General features: G+C 42.6%; 2 protein-coding genes across 2 annotated transcripts; one reads left to right on the forward strand and one right to left on the reverse strand.

Annotated features, from left to right (window-relative positions):
* Positions 1 to 9,376: 9,376 nt before the first annotated feature.
* On the reverse strand, positions 9,377 to 11,650 carry ACRALDRAFT_1073288 (uncharacterized protein). Its single transcript, XM_071018084.1, has 2 exons — positions 11,102 to 11,650; positions 9,377 to 11,018 (listed from the first exon to the last, which is right to left on the reverse strand). The coding sequence occupies exons 1-2, from the start codon at positions 11,571 to 11,573 to the stop codon at positions 10,066 to 10,068; spliced, it is 1,425 nt and encodes a 474-aa protein (XP_070880240.1). The 5' UTR covers positions 11,574 to 11,650; the 3' UTR covers positions 9,377 to 10,065.
* On the forward strand, positions 9,506 to 9,960 carry ACRALDRAFT_204912 (uncharacterized protein; the record flags this gene model as incomplete). The annotated part of the gene is made up of 4 exons (XM_071021562.1): positions 9,506 to 9,536; positions 9,603 to 9,822; positions 9,868 to 9,903; positions 9,945 to 9,960. The coding sequence occupies 4 exons, from the start codon at positions 9,506 to 9,508 to the stop codon at positions 9,958 to 9,960; spliced, it is 303 nt and encodes a 100-aa protein (XP_070880241.1).
* Positions 11,651 to 25,322: the final 13,672 nt, after the last annotated feature.

Below are 25,322 nucleotides of genomic sequence, written 5' to 3' on the forward strand. Positions count from 1 at the left end.
TTAATAATACTAACTTTACTATTACCTCTATAGTTTTGTTTTTCTTCTTTTCTTTAATAATATCCTTTATTATTAGTAGTATATTTTTTATTACCTACTACCCTTTCGCACGCCGTTTTATTGTTCTAACCCGTTATCTCTCTATCTAAAAGATATTTAAGTTTCTAGGATTATCTCCGGCCCCTAAGCTACGTCTTCTTATTCTTCTTAGAAGCCTCGCGCGACGTTTACTAACTTATATATATAATATAGGGGGCTAATAATAATAATAATAATAATAATAATACCAGCGAGGAGGCACCTGCTCCCGCCCCGGCTAGTAAAGAGATTACCACTCCTGCCTCGGCTATAGACCGCCGCGCCTAGCTAGCCTAAGATACTAAGGCTAAGGGTAAGCGTTCCGCGGGCAAAGCTTTTATAGTGGTTAAGAGCCCCGCGACACGCGCTTATAGAATAAAATATCCTCCTAGAAGGACCCGTTTAGTCTCTTACTTCGCTTATATAAAGGTAATTACTAACGGCCAGGATAAGCGGCGCTATCACGACTAATTAGGACCCGGAGTAAGGATACCCGATCCTAAATACCATAACTACTCGAAGGGCGGTTATAGGTATATTCCTCCTTTACTTAGGATAACTAGTCTATCGGTAATACTCCTAGAGGCGGTAAAGGTAGTTAACGATAACCTCTTCTATAGCCCTAAGGCGGTAAAGACGCTTATAGCGGCTTATTCGGCCTTCTAAAAGGCGTCCGGGGTCTTAAAAGAGGCTTCTAGCACTTCGTAGGAGGATAAGCCGATCTTAACGCCTATTAACTCGGGAGCCGGTAAGCCTCGCTTATCGGTATATATTACCGCCTCCCCCCCGCGGGGACTCTTATAGCGCGGTAAGTAGACCTGTACCTATCGCGGCGCCTCCTACTATTATTACGCCTATCCCTAGTATAACGATTACCTTTATAGGGGTAAAAGGCCTACGCCGGCTTAACCGGTTCCTATAAATAGTTAAGAACGTCGTAAGGGTTATAGCCGTTAAGGTAAAGGACGTTAAGTCCTCTAAGGCAAAGAAAACGGATAGGTAGGCCGAGGTCGCGGCGTTTACGTTATCTCCTATTATCACAGAAAGCGTTAACGGTTATAAGGATACTCGTAACCATATTAATCTCGATCCCTAAACCCGGTAGCTACGGGCGGGGCTTATCCGCCCCGACTTAATTAACGTGGACGGCTTTACCGTTATTCTAACCTTTATTTAATCTTTACCGCCTTTCCTATAACCCTTTTTCTTCTTATAATATTCCCGTAGTCCGTTATTAACTTTAATCGGGCTATACTTCTCTTCGTAACGGTCTAGGGCGGTTAATTCTTATAGGGACTCCGTCGGTTCCTAAGATATCTAGGCGTATCCTTCCTACTTTATTAACGCCTCCCTTACCACGCCTCTACCTACCTTCCTATTCCTAGCGTATAGGATTTACTCTACTATCTATTCGTCTTCCTCTAGACTACCACGACTCGGTCCGGGTTAGGGGTTATATAGGATTTAACTAAGAAGCGGGTCTTCGCTTACACGTTATAGGAGGTCTATATAGAACCTCGGGTATACGTTTAAAGGTATATCTAGTTCTATAACGTACGGGTTAATAACCTTAATAACCCTATACTTCTAGTATAGCCAGCTTAATTTATACGATAGTTATAGGGTAGAATAGTTTATAAGTAAGAGCTATATAAGGTCGCCTTTATAGAGCCGTTTAGCAGGGATATAACGCTTATTCGCTAACTCTTCCTATTATAGCTATATAGCTATTATCGAGGCTTAGGCGAACTCTATAGCTTTTTAGAGGCGGCGGAGCAGGTTATAGACTATAAACTCCTAAGCATCGCTACTTAGTTCCTTAAAAATCTAGATCGGGTTGATATAGTATCCGTGTTTAAGGAAAGACGGACTTATCTTAGTAGTAAAGCTTTCCTGGTTATTTAATACTAGTTAGGCGGCGGGTAATAACTTATCCTAATCGTCTTAGGCGTAGCAAATAAAGGCTCGGAGGTACGTCTATACTTCTTAATTCGCTTATTCGGTGGCTTTATCGGTCTAGGGGTAATAAGCCGTGCTTAATCGTTATTCGATTCTAGCTAATTTATAAAAGTATCGCTAAAAGCGATTTATCTAGTTAGAACCTTTATCGCTTATAATTAAATAAGGTATACCGTGGAACCGAAAATAATAGTATAGGAACTATTTAATACACGCTTCCGCTTCTATAAAATCTATCGCTTTAAGGGTAATAGCCTTTATAAGTCGATTAGTTATAACCTATAGGTACCTATACTTCTTCTTTTTAGCGGGAGGCAGATCCGTTATAAAGTCTATTAATAGGTCACTCCTTATTCGTTTAGGAATCAGGAGCGGTTTTAAGAGTCCTTATTAAGCGTTCCTCTACGTATAGCTCTAGTTATAGATATCGTAGTTATATATTAACCTATACACGTCTTAGTTTATTCCCGGCTAAAAGAAGCGTCTTGCTATAAGGGTAATTATATTATCTTACCCTAGATAGCCTCTAATCGTAGAGTCGTATATAAATTAAATTACTCGTATTTATAATATACTCCTTTCTTAAGCTCCCGGTACCTATAGGCGATCTCGGAATATTAATAGTCCTTATAAGGTAGTCCCGTATTCGGTAATCTAGGCTCGGAGACCTAATAAGGGAGGAAACTATCGATCGCCCTTAGATACGGCTTATATAGCTTAGCGATACTAGTTATCTTTTTTTACCGTGGCGTCTTATAGCTATTATAATTCTTTATCGGCTTTAAATACTTATAGGTGTTCGCGAAGGAGGCGGATCTTTAGGGGGATTAAGGTCTCTAGGATTAACTATATATATTATGCCTATTCCTGTTTATCGGAGAAGTCCTTTAGTTCGTGTTATTCTTTTCGCGAGAGAGTATTAATAGTATAGTTATTAGCATAGCACCCTTACAGTATTCTAGTATAAAGTCGAACTAGGCTAGCTTACTAGCCTATCGGCTTTATCTCTTATTAAGTATCTTCTTTATTATAAAGTATTCTAGGGCCTTATAGTCGGATAGGATTATAAAGCGACTATAACTTAGGAGCTCTGCTCTTTAATACGTTACGTAACTTATAATTACTAATATCTCCTTATCGTGGATAGGGTAATTATACTCGGCTCCTATAAGTCGCCTCGAGTAGTAGGCGACTATATAACGATATCCCTATTCGTCTTCTTAAACCAATACACCTCCTAGTATAAATCCCGAGTAGTCGGGTTCTATAAAGGTTTTATTACTTAAGACCTATTACCGTAGGATCGGTTCCTCCTAGAACCTCTTCTTAACCTTTTCGAAGGCCGCTTATTTATTAGGACCCTAGGAGAATACTCGATCCTTCTTTATTAGTCTTATTAGGGCGGCCGTGATATAGGCGAAGTTCTCCACGAATATACGGTAATAGTTTATAAAGCCTAAGAAGCTTCGGACTCCCTTTACTAAGGTTAGGGCTTCCTACTCTCGGATCGCCTTAAGCTTATCGGGGTTACACGAAACACCCTAACCGGCGGCGACTATAAACCCTAAGTACTTTATAGTCTTTACGCTAAACTCGTACTTCGCCGGGTTAAGCGTTAACCCTGCGTCGCTTAGTAATTATAGTACTAGGTTAACCTTCTTCTTATAGTTATATAGGGATCTATTCGAGTAAATCAGGATATTATCGATATAGGCGGTAATAAAATTATTAGGGTAACGCTATACCGTTTTATTAATATATCGTTAAAAGGACACGAGGGCGCTACTAAGTCCGAAGGGGTATACTAACTATTCGAATAAGCCGAATCGGGTTCGGAATACTATCTTCGTTTCGTGGCCGGCGGCTATTCGGATCTTATAGAATATAATAACTATATCGAGTTTCGTAAACTACTTAGCTTACTCTAGGTTTCGGAGTATCTTTATAATTAATAGGAGAGGGTAGTGGTCTTTTTATATAATCGTATTTAAGGCGCGGTGGTCGTAATAGAATTATAGCCCCCCTCCTAGCTTCTTTATAAATCAAACAGGAGCTTTAGCGGCGGAGCTACTAGCTCGTATAAATCCCTTATCGATTAGGTCAGTAAGGGTCTTCCGTAGGACTAGCAGTTCTTCTCTAGATATATTATAAAGAGGGCCCTAGGGTAGTTCTGGCTCCTTACTATCGGGCCCTTATATAAGGTTTATTTCGTGGTCTACCCCGGGTTAATAAGGGGGAAGGGGGTTTATTTACGAATTAGAGAATAAGTTAGGAAATCGTCGTAGGATCTCCTTTAGGATATACTTCTGGGGGTTAACTAAAGACTTACCTAGGAGGGCCTTATTAATATCTTTAATACTAACTGCGTAGAGCGCTAGTTCCTTTTTTTTAAACTATTACTTTCTTTATAACCGGTGTATAATACCGGCGAATACCGACCCGGTTATTACTTAAGCTCCGCGAATAGCTCTGATATTATCGGGCTTTCTTTCGCCCTAGAGTCGGATATTAATCCGAGCTACTCCGTGGTAAAGGCGATATCTCTTTACGTAATAGGTAATATCGTTATATTCTATCTAAGGTTTCCCTAGGAATACATCGTGATCTAATCCTGGTATTATATAGGCGAATAATTATTATATATATCTACCGATCTTAAGATCGTATACCGCGATACCGGAACTCTTAGTGGACCCTATAGTGTCGGAGAACCCTAAGAGGGGTCTTTTAGTCTTATCGACTAATAAGAGGCGGAGGGACTTTATAAGACGTTCGCTTATAGCAGCGTAATAGTTATATCTAGTATCTATAAAAGCGGTAATTAACTTCTTAATTATCCGCGCTTATATAAGAGCTAAGTAATTACTTCGCGACTATAATATAAACTCTTTTTAATCCCTTTATTCCTTTATAATAGGCTTTAGTACCCGTTTTTATACTAAAGCTATTCTTTTTCCGAGTCTTTATTATTATCTATAACTCTTATATAGGTTATCTTATTATCCGAGGTTACTAAGACCTTAGCTACGCGGCTTTCCTTTTAATCTTTAGTATCCTTTTTCTTTAAGCGGGATTTCCTAGTAAGGTGTCCCTTCTTCCCGTAGTTATAGTACTCTCTTATCTCTTTTCTCTTAGTCTATACTTAATTAACCCCTCCTATCTTTATATTACCGTTATAGTCGCGGGCGTAGTTATTATTATTATTGCTATTACGGGGTGTTTAACTAAAACGTGGCTTTATAGCAAGGGCTTCGAGTCTCTAAGTAATACTCTATACCTTTACCATCTAAGCGTGGTAATTATTCGGAATTTTATAGTAATAAAAGCGGTATAAAGGCCGCTACTAAGAGCTCCTTCTAGGAACGTAATCTTCGCTATATTATCCTATTAACCTCCGCCCATGATAGCTAGCTATTATTCGAAGCCGGGTATAAAACTACCGAATACTTAGTTTTCGCGTTATTATAATATTTATAGGGCGTTAGCCGCGCGAGGTTATTCGTTAGCGTCCTTATATATATAATTAAGGTAATTAGGGAAGTCTTCGGGGTTATAATAACCGTCGGTTCTGCCTACCGCCTAAAAAGAGGTACCGATACGGTAAGGGGCTTTATTTAGATAGGCGTTAATCAAGTACCACTTCTCGCGAGGGCTCTAGAAGAGGTGTTAATCTAATAGGAGCTTCTTATATATTGCGGATAACCAGCTAATATACTCTAAGCGTTGTCTATTAAACTTCTATAGTAGTGGGAGTGCTATGGTTTATAGGTTCGTAGCGGGCGTCGGGTTAGACGTATACATCGGGGCAGGTATTTAGGAGCCTTATATAACCTTCTTTAATAGGGTGGTTAGGCGCGGCGTAGCTATACGTTATTAGTTTTATATCGCTTATAGTAGTTAGTTAATAGCGTTCTGTTATTCTTAGATCTAGGTAGTTAATATAGCGACCTAAGTCTATAAAGGGTTAATAATCTCCCTCCTCTACTCCGTAGCCTTAGGCGACTCGCCCGCTAGGCGACGGAGCGCCGGGAGGTGGATCGAACTAGTAATCTATCTCTATAGGCGTAGCGTGTAGGTTTCGCTAAGCTTTAGATATATAAGCGGCTAGTTATAAGTTATTTATAGAGTAAGGCCGAATAATTAAATTATCTAAAGCTAAGGAGAAAAGGAGGAAAAGGAGAAATCTCTATAAGCGCTTATAACCTAAATATAATATCGCGGCGACCCACTAGACACGCGATATAATTGGTCGGAAGATCCGGTGCTTTACTGGATTATCTCCACGGGGTCAACCCGTAATATTCGTGACTCGTATAGATAGTCGTATTTAAGGTTATAGTGGTTATAGCTATAGGCAGCTCAGCGTAAATAGCTTTAATAGGTTATTAAGTAAATAAGACTCTTAATTATTATAAATAGCGTATAACTTAATTATATAAAATAAGCGGTCGATTTATTAATATAAATTAACTCTATAAAAATCTCTAATCGTGGTGCTAAAATCCTGCCCTTGTTCCTATAGCAGGTCCAATCCGCTTTTAGGCCCGGAACAACCCGTTCCGAGCCTGCTTTAGTCTAGCCTATACGACACTTAATACCTATCTTACTAACCCACTTATCTATTTAACCCTTTAGCGACTTTTACCTAAGGTCACGGCGTAAAATCAGGTTATATAGGTATATTGCGGCGGTCACAATCTCCGGCTATATATCCTACTAAAAGCCGGAGGCGATAATAAGGGCCCGGACGATAGCGTATATTATAGCCCTATAGCGTTCCGCTCCGGCATTCTATACGGCCGTATTAGGTAAAAACCTTTTAATCAGGATCCCTTTAAGATAAGCCTAGTTATTAAGATTACTTTATAAGGCTCGCTTATTATCTAAGCGGATCACTATAATAGGATAAAGGTATTGCCTTACTATACGCAGCTTAAAGGATATCACCGATAAAAAGGCTAACTTAAGGTCGTTTAGGAAGTCCCCCACTATAAAGTAAGTATAGGGGCAGTGGTATAGGATTAGGTTTATATGCCTATTAAAGGACTTATTATTAGAGAAGATATAGATATCTACACGCTACTAAGGGCGTATAGGCCGGTAGTTAGGCGATTATCGTCATATTAGCCTTCGGGCCTTACTAATAAAGCAGCTCTTATACTCGCTGTTTAGGGAAAGTCCCCTCTAGAGACGGCACTGCCTATATAGGCGGTCGTGATATACTTAAGGGCTTCGGCGCTTACATAACCTAGCCGCTTATTCTATAAATAAGCGTTAGCGACGCTTATAATCGGGGCTCTCGAGCTATTAAAAAAGCTCTGTTATTCTATTAGTTAGAGGGTTAACTAACCTCCTATATTCTTTAAAGGCAGGGTAACGGTCCCACCTTTTTCCTTAATTTCTAACGCCTATCTACCGGTAATAAACGATCCTATCAGAAGTAAGCAGATAGCTAATATAACCGTTATAGGATATCCCTTAATATACGCTATATCCTATAAAATCAGCGTATAAGGCTAACGATTCCGATCTTTAACTTATAGCCTTATAGTTCCGAATCTAGTAACCGGATCCGACTCTCCTTTACCGGCATTAAGCGTTATAAGCCTTTCCGCGGGCCGATAATCTTCTAGTAGGTAACGTTTATCAGTGATATACCTTATAGTGCCGGAATTAACTAATAGCTTATTTTTAAAGGCTCTAGCTATTATTAATAAAAAGCTATATATACTATATAATCCAGTTCTATTATCCGAATCCGAGTCCGAGACAGCGCCCCCAGTAGCTATAAAAATGGATAAATCGTTAAAGGGTTCTTTTAAGGGTAACTTCTATTAACCTGTATTTCCCTTACTTTCGGCGTCCTTTTTAAGGTTATTTTAGAACCTCTTTTAGCGCTCGTTATCCTAGCTAGCGATAATCCAGTTATAGCATTCCCCTATCTCCCTAGATAGCTTAGGGGCCTTCCCTCTTCAGGCCAGGTTAATATTTAGGTAAGTCTAAATTAGTTTATAGTAGGTACGGGTTTTCCGGGCTATATAATAATCATAGATACATTCCCCTTTAGTACCCGGACCCTATTAACGATCCTTTTACTAATCCGATCAACGATTCTTTTACTAATCCGATTAACGATCCTATTAATAACGTTCTTTATATTTTCCTAGGAATATAGCTATATATAATAATAACAATCCCGGCTTCCAATTTAAACATAGAGGGTACCTATAATATAACCAGGTAGTATATTCGTTAATAACGGTCTTAATATCCCGTAATCTAGCCTCGTCCTTTTCGGTTAGTATTATAGAAAACCAGGCTTCCGACTACTCTAGGGAAATTGATCTAATTATGTTAAAAAATCCGTTAAGTTAGTCTATCTTCGAATAGATTATATAAACCTAATACGTCTTTACCTCTTTATATAAGTTACGGAAATCGTTAAGCCAGGGTTAGTAAACCATCTTCCTAATAGATTATATATAATTATCCTAATAGCGCTTAATAAGGGACCTCTAGTCGGTATTAGTAGGCTTAAGGCGTGCCTTCAGGATTCGCAGGATTTCCTTCGGGCCGTCTTAGCCGGTATAGGACTCCGCGAGGCTCCGGTCCACGGTAATAGTAATATAATCCAGCACCGCCTTAATCGCGGCTTTTTCCTGTTTATATTTATTATAGGCGAAGAGCTATAGCTTATATCTGTGGCTCTAATTACTATCTTTGCTTTCGGCAGGGGAACTAACCTTTTCGAGGCGTTCCGGATATTTATTATCCTTAAGATCCGGGTCTATAAGCTCGGTAACCTTATTAAAGAGGGCGACTTCTATTACATATAGATACTATTAGTACTAGTCCTTAGAGGAGGTTAGTATAACTAAGGTTATCGTGACGGCATAGAAGAGTAGTTAATTAGACGGAAGGAGAAGGAAAAGGAGGAGGAATTAATAAAGGCGGTTAAAGGGGTTAGTGATAATAGGCAGGCGGACGGGCTAGTAGACGACTCTATCCGTAACAGAGCAGGGACTTAAAAGGAGGCTGAATCTTAACAATTAAGAACTTTAAAAAGAGGGCTTTAAAAGAGAGAGGTATAAAGCCTAGAACTATTAGATCGACCGGAATAGAGGCGTATTACTAGAGCGCCGGGCTTATAACTATCAGGATACTAATATCGTATAAAGTATAACTTATATTTATTATAGACTATCAAAGAGTACCAGTCTACGATATTAAAATATATAGGCAAAAACAGGGAAAAAGCACTATAATATATCTAATAGAAGTACCGCCGTATTCGGAGCAGTGTATAACATAGCTCTGCGAATATAACCCATCGGGCTTATCGGGCTTTTCGGGGACCTTGGGCATAAATGCCTGACAGAAGCTGTATTTACATAACCTATCTAGTCATATGACATATATTGCATATATTACTTCGTAGACGCCCTGCTATGCTCCCCTATAGCATCACATGGCTCCTCAAAGAGCAATTGTCACCAATTGTCCGGGCCTAGAACCACGTCCCTTCTAACCTTTGTCTACGTACCTAACGTAGCATTCTCCGTCAGCCTCCATGGCTTTTCCAATCCTATATGTCTGCCTACCGACGTGCCGTGGCGGCGAGATCAAATCCCCTGCCCTAGCATATCCCGTCTCCTTCCTCTTCCCTTTTATTCCTCATCCCAGTAAACTTCAAAGACCCACATTAAAAGGCACCGAAGACAAACCCGTAAATGGTCCAACGCTAGGAGCACCTTATCATATCATCCAGTTCCGCACCATCCAGCAGTAACAGAATAGACGTTTGTGTTTCATCGTTTCCAGGTTGTAAAGTGCCTTCGAGAAGGGAACGCCAGCCATCCCGCTCGGGTGAAGTACAAATCTAGCGTAGAGAAGAACACATCGCAAAGGAGATTGCGACACTAAACAGAGTGAAATGGGCAAAACAAATAAGACACGGGGGGAAAAAGGGTTCATCGATCAGATGAACCAGAAAACCTCTTCGCACCTGTCAACCTCATCCTCTCATCCTCACGACACAGCAACAGCTGAAGACGCTTGGGATTGGCGCGTCTTCTTTTGAAGCTTCCCTCTACCGGGTCTTTGCTTTGAGAGTCGCTTTCCAACCTTATCTGGCATGGGCTCCGGCGACGCAACCCGGGGTGTCTTATGCGTTGGGGGAACGGATTCGCGAGACAATGCTGAAGCGGGCCTAACTGTCACTGCTACCAGTGACGGTTCCATGTTTGAGGAGTGCCCCGCGATGGAGTCAATCATATCATGCTCGGTGAAGCGGGTGACTTTGGCCTTGGGAACCCGATGGTTCTTCGCTTTCGCCGGCGAAGGGGGCTGCTTCTGCTGCTGGGAAGCTACTTCTTGCTGCTGGGAAGCGGGCAAAGGCAGGCGCGCCGCCTTCCAGATCGGTTCGTCCCTGATTATGATGGCGGCTGGCGTCGTTGGGGCCGAGTTGGACATGGACGACTTGGATGAGGTGGATAGCGAGGGAGGACCCGATGACGCGACTGACGACGTGACAGTACCGAAGTCGAACGACGCGAAGGCTGATGGATGATTCGGAGGGTTGCTCTGTAGCAGGCTCGGTGTAGACGTGGTGGCCGACGACGAAGCAGTCGGCTCGGCGCGCGGAAGTGTACCCGGTAATTGTACGTGTCGGGCTGGACCGGTTGGTATCGTATTGTAGCCGCGCGTGATCATGGACGGAGGCGGTCTCCGATCGTGCATGGATATTGTGGCCGCCCGGGCCGGAGTAGGGTCGCCACGGTCAGAGGTGTCGGACGCTCTTCGTGACCTAGGATGCAAGCGGTGGGCGGGACGAGTTGGTGCTGCCTGGTGGAAAAGTGAAGGCGCCGTTGCGATACTCGGGGTGAGCGGGATTATGGTACCACCGTTCCGGTGGGAAGCCAGCCGAATTTCAAGGTTGTCTTGCGAGCTGGTGGAGTCGCTTGAGCTACCGGCCGGAGAACCTTAAACGACGACGCTGCGTCAGTACGCTGTTTGGATTTCGGCCCCGCGGAGACGACCAAATAACCCCGTTGGAGAGACTTACCCTTCCCCGAGAGAGAGCTGGTGCGGCCTGAGTCGAATCTAAAAGACCTCTCCACGTCTTTACCTTTCAGCGACGGCGAGTAGACAGCGTCACTGCCGTAGTCTCCCCAACCAGGCATCGGAGGAACGCCGGTATAGCTATACGCTCGAGGTAAATTGCCAATTGGGTTCGCATGGGCTGCCGGGAACGAGATCTGGGAAAGGCTGCTGGCGATACGAGGCGGGCCGGGCATCTTCATGTTCATGCCGCTGGCGGCCATGGCGCTTCTCCGTCGATTTTGCTCGACGATCTTCTCCCTATCGTCGATCCTCCAGCTGGGCGGGGCATTGGCGAGGGCATCGCTGGCAGCATGGGTAGGGATGTGCCTGTAGGGAACATGAGACTCCTTCTCCTTCTTCTCCTGCTCAGTCCTTTTTTCCTTGTGCTCCTTCGCGTGCGATCGCGCCTTCCTGATAGACGAAAAGACCGACATAGTCAAACGAATGGATGTGCCCCGCGACGACTGCCACCGCAGTGAGTCCTTCGCAAACGGGGAGGCCGGCGGCGGATAGAGGACGAAAAGTCAAATCGAGATAGGGGGCGGACAGGAAGGACTTGGGGTTGCCCAGGTACAGGCGAGCCGTGGGGGGAAAGAAGAGATTGTAGAGAGGACGGGCAATGAGCGGTTTTTTATAATAGTAAGACGAAGAAGAATAATGTATGGGGCGGAACAGCGACGAATCAGCTGTTTTCCGACAAAATGACCCGGACGTTTGGATCAAGTGAGGATGAGGGGGTTGCAGGCCTTTAAGCAGTAAACGTAGGATATTGGAAATTCAGCGGTCGAGTCCGGAAGAAGAACGGCTTCCGCCTCGGACAGGATAGGATGTAAGACAAGGCAAATCCGAGATCCGTGGTGTTATGACGTTACGTTTGCGCTCCCCGCGAACTGGTAAACCAAAGATAATGGCGTGTGGACGACCGCCAAAAAAGAACGTGGCGCGAGATCAAGTATGGGTAAGGTATAGATAGTCGGAGAAGATAAGAAGCGGGAACGACGTAGAAACGATACCACAGGCGCTGCTGGAAACCTGAATCTTCGATTCGGCAAGAATAGAATGAAGCAATTCCTCCTAGTTGACGAGTCGGTCGCTATTTCTGTTCTTATTCGAATCGCCTCATGGCTTCAGGGGCCGGGGAATACGAAAAGAATCCTAAGCGAGAATAGACCTTTAGGGGCGTCTTTGCCTCTTTTTAAGGCGACAAAGAATATGTAGACGAGTCGTGACGGATGAGAGCCATGGCCCTGGGATAAAAGAGGTCGGTGGGGTGGACAGGGATGCAGGTTGCATGAAAGGAACGGTGATACACCCTAACCCCTGTTTAATTGTGTGTGGTGTACTTGCGGATCCAAATAAACCAATAGCATCACGGCAATGAGCGGATAGAGTACAAGTAGATACACCCCAGCCCCTGTTTAATTGTGTGTGGTGTACTTGCGGATCCAAATAAACCAATAGCATCACGGCAATAAGCGGATAGAGTACAAGTAGATACATCAAAAGCAGGGCGTTGTCTATATAAACAACAGGGTTTTGGATGTACCGAACCAGGGGGGCTAAGTACCCTGCTAGTCCACTTTGTAGCTCCTTAATAATATGACATAATATCGTCCTTACCCTCGTTTGCCCTTATCCTTGTTCTCTTTTTAAGATAGCTCGGGATCGGATAGTTATTTGGCTAGTATTTTTGCTGTTCGAACCTGGTGTTGACTGGCGATTAGAATCGGATCCAGGATATTGATATACGAATACGTTATATGTTATACTTTTGTAGGTGCTGTTAGTGAAGGTATATTCGATAAACCTTTTTGAATTTCCTAAAAGGGTAAACCGCGATAGTACCTTAAACATAATAAAACAGGGGTTATATGGTATATCAAAGGCAGGGCGTTTTCTATATAAGAAACAGGGTTTTAGATATACCAAACCAGGGGGACTAAGTACCCTGCTAGTCCACTTTATAGCTCCTTAACAACGAGTACCACTATTTATAAGCAGGCTGTCTACTATTTATTAGAAACAGCGTATAACTTAATTATGTAAAATAAGCGATCGATTTATTGATTTAATTGACTCTATGGAAATCTCTGATTATAGTGCTAAATTCCTGCTCTTATTCCTGCGGCAGATCCACTCCCACTTTTAGGCCCGGAATAACCCGCTCCGGACCTGCTTTAGGCTAGCCTATACGATACACCCCCCTAACTAAATAACTATATAATAGTTACTTAGTTAACGTTATTTATAGGCTTCTTCTATCGATATATCTCCTTCTATAACGTCTACGTAGCTTCCGTGTAAGCGGCTAGTTATAGGTTAATCGCACTAAGTAAGGCCGAATAATTATATTAGCTAGAATTAAGGAAGAAAGAAGGAAAGTGTAAAAGGGGCGTAGGATTTACTAGGTTTATACGAGTTGCCCGTGAGGGCGCGGCGTGGCCTAAGCGTAGGAGCTCGTGCGCGGATTAGCGGTTCCGGCTATAAGCCGGAACTATATTAAATAGGGTTAACCTATAATATTACCCCCTCCCCCCCCTCCTCGGCTCGGGTTAACCTTAGGCCGGCCGGCGTTCCTAAAACGGAAATAAAGGAGGGGTGCGCTAAGGTCTATTAGCCGTAACCCTCTCCCTGCGTTTAATCCGTGCGCTAGGGTCGTGTTAGGTTCGCCGCGACCTATAGTATTCCTTGCCGGTTTTCGGCTCCCTTAGTATACCTACCTAAGCTATTAAATAATAGCCCTATTATGCCTTCCTCTTTATTCGTAAACCGCGATATTAGACGATTCCGGGGGTTTTTACCGTTTTTTATACCTATAATCGTAGTATAAGCATAGATTTCCTAGGCTTATAACATAGGATCGTTCTTTTCCTCTTATAAGTCCATAACGCTATTTAGTTATACGTTTTCTTATTCCCCTTAAGCTATATACGGGCGAATATCGTGCTAACTAGCCGCGGAGTGGCTTATTTTTAGTGTTTTCTTAATTATTATCTATTAGGGGCATTCTATTCGAGGGGGACTTAGAGGCGGTAAGGAATGCGTTAGGAACCCGGAACCGGCCCTAAGGTTAACCCTAGGAGATATTTAGGACCGAGTTATATTTTAGGACTATTAAGCTGGCCTAAGACCTATCGTCTTAGAGCCTTAGGTTATTATATACTAATCCTAGGGAGGATAGTCACTGGCCCTTAAGTAGGGTGTTTCCCGTTAAGTCCTGAGTTAGAAGGGCTTAACGAATAATCTTATAATTATTCCCCCCTAAGGTTAGCCTCGTAACCTATCCTTATTATAGTCTTAACGACTCTCTTCACTCCTTATATAAACCTATAATATTTTATTCGTTCTAACCGTTTACGGGTATAACGACTATTAAGAGTTTAAAAGACTAGTTATTTTTTTAAATCCTATTATTACCCCTAACTAGTACCTAAGATACCCCCTAAGCGCACCGCCCCCGTTTATACCCGGGATACTTTCCCCGCTACTAAAGGAGCCGAAGCCGGGCTATTAGGCGTTAATCACGAGTAATCCCTTACGCCTAAGTTAGAGGATAAAGATAATAACCCCGAATTCGAGATTCGCGGATAAGCTAACCCGGGCGCTCGTGATCCTATAATAGGACCACTACTCGACTAAGGGACCCCCTAAGTTATCCGTATAGGACCCTAATTCGATATTAAAGACCTTAAGGGCCGCCCCCCCGGCACTTTATTATCGGCGGAACTCGACTTCCTGATTAAGCACCACGAGGACTACTAAGCGCGCGAAAAGAAGGAGAAGCGTCTCCTTACCCTCTAATAAGGGAAGGACCCCGACACCTCCGAATATACCCCTTAAAGGGACTCCCGTAAGAGCTAGTATAAGGTCCCGTAGAAGCTCCCGGAATAGGACGGGCAGTCCTATAACCATTTCTAAACGTTTATCGAAGAAATCAAGGAGCGCTTTATACTCGATAAGGTTAAGCCGTCTAAGGCAAAGAAAATCTATTTTACCTTTACCCTACTACTAAAGATTATAAAGTCCCGATAGCGTGCCTATTATAGGCGCGTTTATAGGAAGACTAAAGGTGCTACCTAGGAGGACCTTAAAACCTTCCTAACTAAGTAATTAGTTAATAATAAAACCCGTAAGATATCTATAACTAAGAAGCTATTCTCGGACTAGACTATATAGAAACCAAATTAGACCTACGCTAAGTTTATTAATAGGCTAGACTCGTTATTTAATAAGGTATCCCTACCCTTCCCCGATAAGTAGCGTATATAGTTAATCTTAATAAAGCTTAATAAGCCGCTATATAACTAAATCATAGCCGCCGGTATCCCTACTAATAGTAAGGCGTTAGGTATCGTAGCCTAATAAGCAGAGATTACTCTCTTATATAAGAATAAAGAAAAGACGCCCCGGAATAATCGCCTAAGGCAGCCCCGCGGCGAGAAGCGTAGGCGAAATAAGGCCCCTAATAGGGCCCGTACTATAACTATTCGGCCCTCTATACCTCCCTAAGGTTTCGTGGAATTAATCGAAATAGACGATATAAAAGCCCCCGGGCCTCCTAAAAGGCGCTACCACCCCGGCGTTATATATTTTAGCTATAATAAAAAGGGGCACTACCAGAACGAATACCCGAAGGAACCCCCTAAGTTAGGTTAGTTATTAGGATACTCCGCTAATTAGAACCCGAATAACCTACCGGTTAATATAAGGCACCCTATTATTAAATAGGCTTAGGCCTAGGAAGGGCCGCTGTCTTAGCCGTTCTTTATTAGTAAGGGCGCGATTAAGGCGAAGTTAAAGATACGGCTAAGCGGCGGATAGGGCCGCCGGAGCGCTAAGCTTAATAAAGGTGCTAAGGTTAACCTAATCGACTAAAAGGCCCTGCCTCCCGCCTATAGTCCCCTAGGACTATTAAAGCGACTTAGATAGGTTATTCCTAGGGTTAACGTATAGTCTATTAGGACCTTTAAGACGTATATTAAGGTCACGAATAGTTAGGACCGGACCCGGATATATCCGATTAAGTTCGAGGTGTTAGATATAGACCCCGATAGGTCCTAAGTTATCCTCGGTATACCCTAGTTAGTAGAATATAACCCTGTTACCTCCTTCTAGTCCGGCGAATAGATATATCGACTTTAGTAAGAGGACCTTCGAGGCGTCCCGGGTTAAAGAGAGTTAAAGAAGGCGAAGGAGCACGTATAGCTTATTATCCGCCTTATAAAGTCCGGTACCCCCTGTATCGGCTAAGTTATTAGCACGAAGTAGAACGCTATTAAGGAAAAAGAGGATATATTACCTAATAGTCCTTTAATCCCTATTATCTAATTAGACCCGTCGTAACCTATACCCCCTATACCTCTTAACCCGACCCGACTAAATAAAGGGATCCTAGAATATCTTAATCCCGGGCCGTATTAAGAATCGCTAGATAAGGACGAGTTAAGAAATATTATCCCCGAGCACTATTAAGAGTTCTTAGATATTTTCGATATTATAGAGGCTAGCCGTCTACCCGCCTACTAGCGTTAGGATCACGCTATTAAGATAAAAGAAGGTAAGTTACCCCTATTCGGCCCTATCTACCCCCTAGCTAAGTAAGAACTGGCTATCCTATAAGAATATATTAAGGAGGCTATAACTAAAGGGTAGATTCGATTATCGATAAGCTCTATAGGCGCCCCGATTCTATTTATACTAAAGAAGGGTGGATAGCTACGCCTATATATAGATTATCGAGGTCTTAATAAGGTTACCCGTAAGGACTATACCCCGCTCCCCCTAATATATAAGATCCTCGACCGCCTTATATCCTCCACGGTTTATACTAAGTTAGATCTTAAGGACGCCTACTATCGCTTAAGAATTCGAGAAGGGGATAAGTAGAAGACGGCTTTTAGAACTAAGTACGGACACTTTAAGTACTTAGTAATACCCTTTAGTCTATATAATACCCCCGCTAGCTTTTAGCGTTATATTAACAAAGCCTTAAAGGGTCTTATTAACACTATCTACGTTATATATCTAAACGATATCCTAATCTATAGCAAGGACCTTAGTACCTACCGCGTACACGTTAAGGAGATCCTTATACGCCTAAGGGAATAGTCCCTATTCGTAAACCCTTAGAAGTGCGTGTTCAAGACGTAAAAGGTCGAGTTCTTAGGCTTTATATATAGCCCTAATAGGGTCTTTATAGACCTAAAAAGGGTCGAGGCTATTAAGGATTAGGAGGAACCCACTTCCGTTAAAAAGATTCAGGTCTTCCTGGGTTTTACCGGTTTCTACCGACGTTTTATCGAAGGCTACTCTAAGGTCGCTACCCCTTTTACGGACCTATTAAGGTTAGGGGGTAGACCAGGTACGTTCTAGTTAGGGGATATAGAGAGGGCCGCTTTTAAGAAGTTATAATCGTTATTCTAGTCGGTACCCGTGCTACGGTATTTTAACCTAGCCCTGCCTATTCGTGTAGAACCCGACGCGTCTAACTTCGTACTAGGCGCTATAATTAGCTAGTATAAGGACCGAATATAGCGACCTATAGCGTTCCTATCTAGGAAGCTAAGGGGACCCGAACTAAACTATCCGACGCTAGATACTAAGTTAATAGCGATTATCGAAGCGTTCCGGTAATAACGCTATTATTTAGCGTATAGTTAGACCCTAGTAAAGGTACTAACTAACCACTTAAACCACCGGTATCTACTAAATAAGCCTCGAATTAAACCTTAACACGCCTATTAACTAAAGGAGCTATTAAGCTTTGATTTTAAGATCTATTACCGCCCGGGCGTTTAGAACCCCGTAGATAGGCTTTTATAAAAGCCGTAGCTCGCTATAGATTAGGCAGATCTCGAAGCGGAGCGGCAGAAACCCGTTAAGGGATTTACTAAGAAGTTTATTATTAGCCTTATAAGGGCCCGAGGTATACCTAAGCCCTTGGGTCTATCTAGCCTAAAGGATAAGATTATCTTTGCCTAGAAGGACGATCCCTTTTATATCTCCTTAGTATCGAAAAATAACTTAGCGGACCTATAATCCTATAACGGTCAGGGTACGGTCTACTTTAGGGACCGTCTCTTTATACCGAACTAGTTAGGTTTACGCGATAAGGTCCTCTAGGTATTTTATAACGCGCCTACTACGGGCTATTATAGGTTAGGTTAGACGATTAAGAGGATTTCCGAGTCCTATTACTAAGAATACCTCTCGTAAGACGTTAAGAAGTTCGTGCCTACGTGTAGTATCTATTAAAGGACTAAGCCGCGCTAGTATAAGCCCTTTAGGTACCTAGCACCTCTGCCTATACCCGAATAGCCATTCTAAGAGATCTTAATAGACTTTGTAATAGGCCTCCCCCCTATAACCTTATAGGGAAAGAAAAGGGATTCTATCCTGGTTATAGTGTGTTAATACACTAAGTATACGATTTATATCCCCTATAGCAGCTCTTTAATAGCTAAGGGTCTCGCTAGTATTCTATAAGTGCACGTTTTTAGTATCCACGGCCTACCTAATAGTATCGTTTCGGACTAAGGGTCCCTATTTACTAGTAAGTTCTGGACCACCCTATATAGCCTCCTAAGCGTTAAGCGGCGGTTATTAACCGCGTTCCACCCCTAGACGGATAGCTAGACAGAATAATAGAACTAGAACTTAGAGCACTTTCTACGGGTATTCGGTGCCCTATAACAGGACGACTAGGTTAACCAGCTATCCCTAGCCTAGTTCACCTATAACACCGTATAGTATTTAGCTATCCGGTAAACCCCTTCTATTACGCTAATAGGTTTTAACCCACGCGGACTATATAATATATAGATACGTAAGTCGGGTAAGGTTTGTGCCGCTATAGCCGAGTAAAGGGTAAAGCACCTTATATCGAATTATAGGGCTATAAAGGTCCTTATTAGGAAAGCCTAAACCACCTACGAATAATACTATAACGCCGGCCGGGCAGCCTAGCGCTTTAAGATTAGTAACTACGTGCTGCTATCTTCGAAGAATATTAAGTAATATCGCCCTAATAAGAAACTATTAGATAAGTTCCTTAGCCCCTATAAGATCACCTCCGTAATAAGTTAGTATAGGCTCGCCTGTAAGCTATAGCTCCTAGAGTTAATAAAGATTTATAACGTTTTCCCGATCTCGCTCCTTGAACCATAAAAGTCTCGGGACGGCAGGTCGCCTATACCCGCGGATATTTAAGGTTAAACTATAAGAGTCGGATAAATACGAGGTAAAGGAAGTCCTGGCTTATCGCTATAACGGGAATAGGCGCGAATACCTTATTAAGTAGGCCGGGTACGAGTATAAATATAATACTTAGGAACCATAAAGATACCTCCCTAACACGCTTATTAAGGAGTATTATAATCGGAAGAGGGAAGCTAATTAATAGTATCGTCGGTGCCCCGCAGGGTCTTTTTTTATTTAGGCCGGGGAAGAAAAAAAAAAAAAAAAAAAAAAATAGAAAAAAGAAAAATCAAAAAAAACCAAACGCTAACGCCCCCCCCCCCCCTACCCCTAACTCCCCCTAGTCCGAGCCTAATAATAACCGTAAATAGTCCTTATTTATTTTTTATAGCCGGTTTTTTTATAAAGACCGGCTAATTTCGAATTTTATTTAACTAACTAGCCTAGACGGCGGGTAATAGTGGCTAGGTAGCGCTCTATATTAATAGGAGTATCGCGGCGCTTCTTCTCCGCCTCCTCCTCCTCCTCCTAGCAGCAACGCTCTAGGGGGTCGAACCCCTTATTATCGCGGGCGTATTTCTTTATAGCCTTAAGGGCCCGGCGTAACTTAATTTAGACCCGGAAGGCCCGGCGCTTATATATATTAGTGGTGCTCTTTATAAAGACATCGGGCTAACTTATAAACGCCTAGTCGTCTAGACCACCGCCGCCCCGTGCGGCCGCCACTAATATCTTCTATAGCTTCTTAGCTACCCTCTCCGCCTATAATAAAAGCTATATATCCAGTTAGTAACCTCGGGAGCGGTTAAAGTAAAGGGGACTATAGCTATATAAACGTACTAACTTATAGTCACGGCTATTATTATTATAGTAGTAATAGTATTTATTAGATACCTTATTACCACGGTAAGGCCGTATAGTAATAGGACCGGTGGCGTTATCGCCACGTAGTACTAGGAAACCCAGTACGCGGGCGTACCGCCTATAAGGAGTATAAAGCTCTAGGCCCGACCTAACTAAGATAATAGGATATACCGGTATCTTAATACTATTGCCGTCGCTAAAGTCCGAGGGTCTATCGCTAAACCCATTTATGGATAGAGCGAACTCTGATAACGATAACCTATTAGAGTTAGCTTCCTTATCGTTAAAAAGGGTGGCTTTATCGGCACTACCGCTTATAACGACGTCCTGACTAATATAGTTAAGGACGCCCTCTAGGTTACCGAGGGGCTTAAGAGTACCCTACAGCGAGTTATTATACCCTAAAGGGAGAGGGCCGGTCGACTTAGTAACCGGAGTAGCTATAATAGCCGGCTTCTTAATAGTCCTAACCGGCGTAGCTTACTTAGCTAGAGTAGCCGCCGTACCTAGCTACTCGATAGCTTTATCCTCCGAGGAGGAAGAAGATAACGAATCCGAAAACGAATCCGATAACGAGTCCGATAAAGAGTCAGACTATTACTACTACTACTATTACTACTACTACTTAAGAGTAGCCGCTATAGCCACGGCCTTAGCCTTAGCCTAAGCCTTCTTAGCGGCCCGCCATGCCTTCTTCCTAGTAGTCTTAGTTATCCCCTTATCGATAACCTTAGGTGCTACCTTAATAGACTTTATACCGGCCTTACCGGACTTCTTAGATTTACTAGCTATACCGGACTTTTTATACTTATTAGCTAAAGCAGGGGGCGCTATTATATAATAATAGTCTGCTCTAATACTATAAGTTAGCCTATAGTCTACGCGAAGGGGGTATAATACTTATATAGTAGTAATAATAATAATGGTGGTGATAATAATAATAATCTGCTACGATATTAGCCGGACCCTAAGCCGCCCGTGTTCCTATATACGATACACGGAACCACGCAAAGATAATATATACCCTAATAAGGAGTTAATAGGATAAGTTAATACCCTTAATATAGACGGGGGCAGATAACTTACTATTAATAGTAATAGCGTTATTATTATTATAGATAGGTAAATAAGAATAGGTAAGGAAAAGGAAAAATAATAAGATAAGTTAGGTAGATAGAAAAGTCCTATATCAGAATAGGCGTATAACCTAATATAGGCCCTACTTATATTACTCCTTCCCCTTTTACCCAGATACGACTACCTATTACGGGTTTCTACGATACGGTTATTTAGTTAATAAAGGGCGCGTCTAGGGTGCTATTATAGAACACGCGTCTACGGAGGGGCTTTATTATTATTAATATTCATAATAGATATCACGCCTTATTATTACCCGGCCTTAAGCTAGATAAGCCGCGAGAGGGCGATAAAGGAAACGGGGTAAGTTCTTTATTATTTAGGACTATATAGTAACGGGCTTTATTTAGGATAGGCCCTTTATATATATATCTTAGGCCGCTTTAATAATAATGGTAGTATAAGAAGAGTAGATAAAAGGAGCCCTAAAGGATTACCAAAGTAATAAGGACTACGGTTTACTGCCTATAAGTGCCACTATTTACTAATATAATACCTGCCTTTAGAATTATAGTTTATCTAGACTAAAGCCCTTTATTAAAGGGGCCCCGGCCAGAGCGCTCGGGGCTTTATTAGGGTATAGTTATAGTGGTGGTAATAAATAAGGGGACCTAGGAGAGTTATGCTTTATCTAAAGACAATAAGGTCTCCCGGTTTATAAGGATTACGGTTACACTATATAAGGAGGATGGGATTAATTAGAGGAAGGTTAGGCCAGGTTAACAGGGACGTCTAGTTTAGCTCGGATAGATAAGGAGGGAGTTAATAGCCCCGATAGGTGGGGTTTAGGCCGGCCTATCCGTCCCTAGGTCGGGATAGATTAACGGACGGGTCCGGACTAGTAACAGTTACCGGCTCCTATAGACAGGAGCCTTAGAAGGAGGGGCGTGATATTAGGGGCATTCTATTCGAGGGGGACTTAGAGGCGGTAAGGAATGCGTTAGGAACCCGGAACCGGCCCTAAGGTTAACCCTAGGAGATATTTAGGACCGAGTTATATTTTAGGACTATTAAGCTAGCCTAAGACCTGTCGTCTTAGAGCCTTAGGTTATTATATACTGGTCCTAGGGAGGATAGTCACTGGCCCTTAAGTAGGGTGTTTCCCGTTAAGTCCTAAGTTAGAAGGGCTTAACGAATAATCTTATAATCATTCCCCCCTAAGGTTAGCCTCGTGACCTATCCTTGTTATAGTCTTAACGACTCTCTTTACTCCTCACACAAACCTATGACATTGTCCCTCCTAGTCGATTTCTTTTATCTTAACTATTAATCCACCTCTCTTTTTATATTAAATTCGTTAATATAAGTCCACGATCCTTAGGGGCTCGCCGCTAGCGCGCGTACCGGCTAACTTTATAAGCGCAGATAACGTCCCCTTATTATAGTAATCGTCGTGCCCGTAAGGGTAAACAGCACTCCGCCCCCCTTAACCGCGAGGTCGCCGCTCTTACTCCCCCGCCTCCCGGTAAGGCAGATAACCGGGCCGCTTTTATTAAGTCCGACGCTAGTAAGGCCCTCGCTATAATAGCGAATACCGGTAAACGCCTAAATAAAGAAAATATAAGTAATACTTTGTCTATCTTAGCGGCGAATATCCTATTAACTCTCCGGTAATAACCCTCGCCTTCTCCCTCTAAGCGCTAGCAAGGACCCCGTTACCCTCCCGGCTATCCTAAAGCGGTTATATACTATCCTTATATAGATCGAATTACTAATAAAAAATTTAATTAAAAGTGCTATAACTAGTCGGGCCCGGGCGCCGCTTAGTATAAAGCTAAATATTATAAGTATTCGGTTAGAATATATAGTTATTACCCGGTAAGTATTATATAACCTCGCTTTTAGTTCTTTATACTAATTCTTCGCCCTATAGCTACCCCCTAGTACTATAGAATTTATTACTCTTATAATTATAGCCGGATAGGCGTATAAAGTATCGCCTAACGATATAGATATAAGTAGTTTCCTCCTCCTCTTTTACGTTCTAAGCTAACTCGCGCATAGCTTAAGGACGCCTGGATTATAGTACGCGGCGACTATTACGCCGCTATTAGTAAAGACGACTCCGACGCTTTCCCCGCCCCCGCCGCTAACCCTAACGGCGATAAGGAGGTCCGCCGCGAGCTCGCGGGTCTTTATCGTGAGGTTAAGAAGCAGACGTAGCTTCCTTATAACGTCCTGGCTACGATCCGTGCTTAAAAGACCGTGGATAAAGGTAATAGTAGTAATAGTAACGAGGCTATTAACTAAGACCCGCCCTTAGGGTAACTTTAATAGGCCTAGAGGCCGGGGGGAGGGCTAGCGAATACCCTCCTGATAAATAATTAATATCGGCCGGTTTTTAAGAACGTATCGCGGTTTCCTAGCGACCTCGTGTCCCTCTTACGGTATACTTATATAATAGTCCGTTATTAATATCTACTAGACCGTATTGCTTTTCGAAGTTATCTAGCGCGCGTGTTTCTTTTACGGCGTCTAAGGGTTCCTAGGTAGGTTCCACGTAGCTAGTCTATTATACTAAAACCTTATATCGGGTCCCGTAACCTCGCCGCTTATTCCTTACGTATAGGATTTCCTTTACTTCCTATTCGTTATCGTTATAAAGTGCGTCTTATATAGGTTCGGGTTAAGGGTCGTCCACGATTCATCTAGGCAGGGGGTCGCGGCTAGCTCGTTTTAGAATATTAATATAGAAGTATAGATAGATCCCCGAGGGTATATCTAACTTTACGATATAGGGGCTAATAACCTTTATAACCTTATACTTTTAGTATAACTAACCTAGTTTACGCGAGGGCCTTAGCGTTATATAGTTAGCTATAGATAGCTAGGCTAAGTCTCCTACTTTAAACCGCTTAGCGGGAAATCGCCGCCGGTTCGTGGTCTCCTTATCTTATAATTATTTCGTGGGTATAAAGGCCTAGGCGAACTCCACGGCTTCTTATAGGCGGCTTAGTAGTTTATACGCCGCGAACTCCTTAGGATATAAGGGCACCTTTTTACGGACTTAGATTAGGTCTATATAGAAGCCGTGTTCTAAGAAGAACGGGCTTAGCTGGGTCGTAGAGCTTTTCCGGTTATTTAGTGATAACTACGCCGCTAGTAATAGGCGACCCTAGTCGTTTTGCGTGTAGTAGACGAAAGCTCTAAGGTAGGCTTAGATATCTTAGTTTAGCCTTTCGGGGCCTTTATTGGTTTATAAGTGGTACGCCGTGCTAAGTCGCTATTCGGTCCATGCGAGCTTATAAAAGTATCGCTAGAACCTATTAGTCTAGTTTAAGCCGCGGTCGCTTATAATTAATAAAGGTATACCGTGGAATCGGAAATAGTAGTATAGGAACCATTCTGCGTAGGCTTCCGCTTTTATCGACTTTATCGCTTTTAACGTAATAGCCTTTATTAGCCTATCCGTAATAACCTATAAGTAACGGGCCTTCTCCTTCCTTATAGGAGGGAGATCGGTTATAAAGTTTATCGCGAGGTAGCTATAGATACGTTTAGGTACCGGTAATAGCTTTAGGTGTCCTCGCTTAGTATTATATTACTAATTCCCTTAGTAATAGGGGTCGTAATTATATAGGAACTTACGGATATCCTTATTTATTCCGGGCTAGAAGAACTGCCGGGCTATTATCGCTATAGTGTTTTCTTAGCCCGGGTATCCGCCGATAACTAAGTCGTGGATCGCTTAGATAAGGCCCCCCCTTAATAGCGAACTTATAGGGCCCGGTACCTAAAGGCGTTCGCGGAACGTTAATAGCCTTTCGGGGTTCACGGAATATTCGGCTATTTATAGCTTAAGGTTTAAGGAAGGGTTAAACCCGTAAGTACGCGAGGTAATAGCGGTAAGCGCTCCTTAGTATTAGGCGTTATTAGGTATCGCTTTATCCTATAGTTATTAAAGGTCGTCGTCGGCTTTAAAGACTCGTCGAATAACCCCCCCTTTTTCGAGCACCTATCGAATAGCTAGCGACTTTGCTAGGATA

The sequence above is a fragment of the Sodiomyces alcalophilus genome (genome assembly GCF_042370955.1).
Source record: "Sodiomyces alcalophilus JCM 7366 unplaced genomic scaffold ACRALscaffold_1, whole genome shotgun sequence".
Taxonomy (NCBI): domain Eukaryota; kingdom Fungi; phylum Ascomycota; class Sordariomycetes; order Glomerellales; family Plectosphaerellaceae; genus Sodiomyces; species Sodiomyces alcalophilus.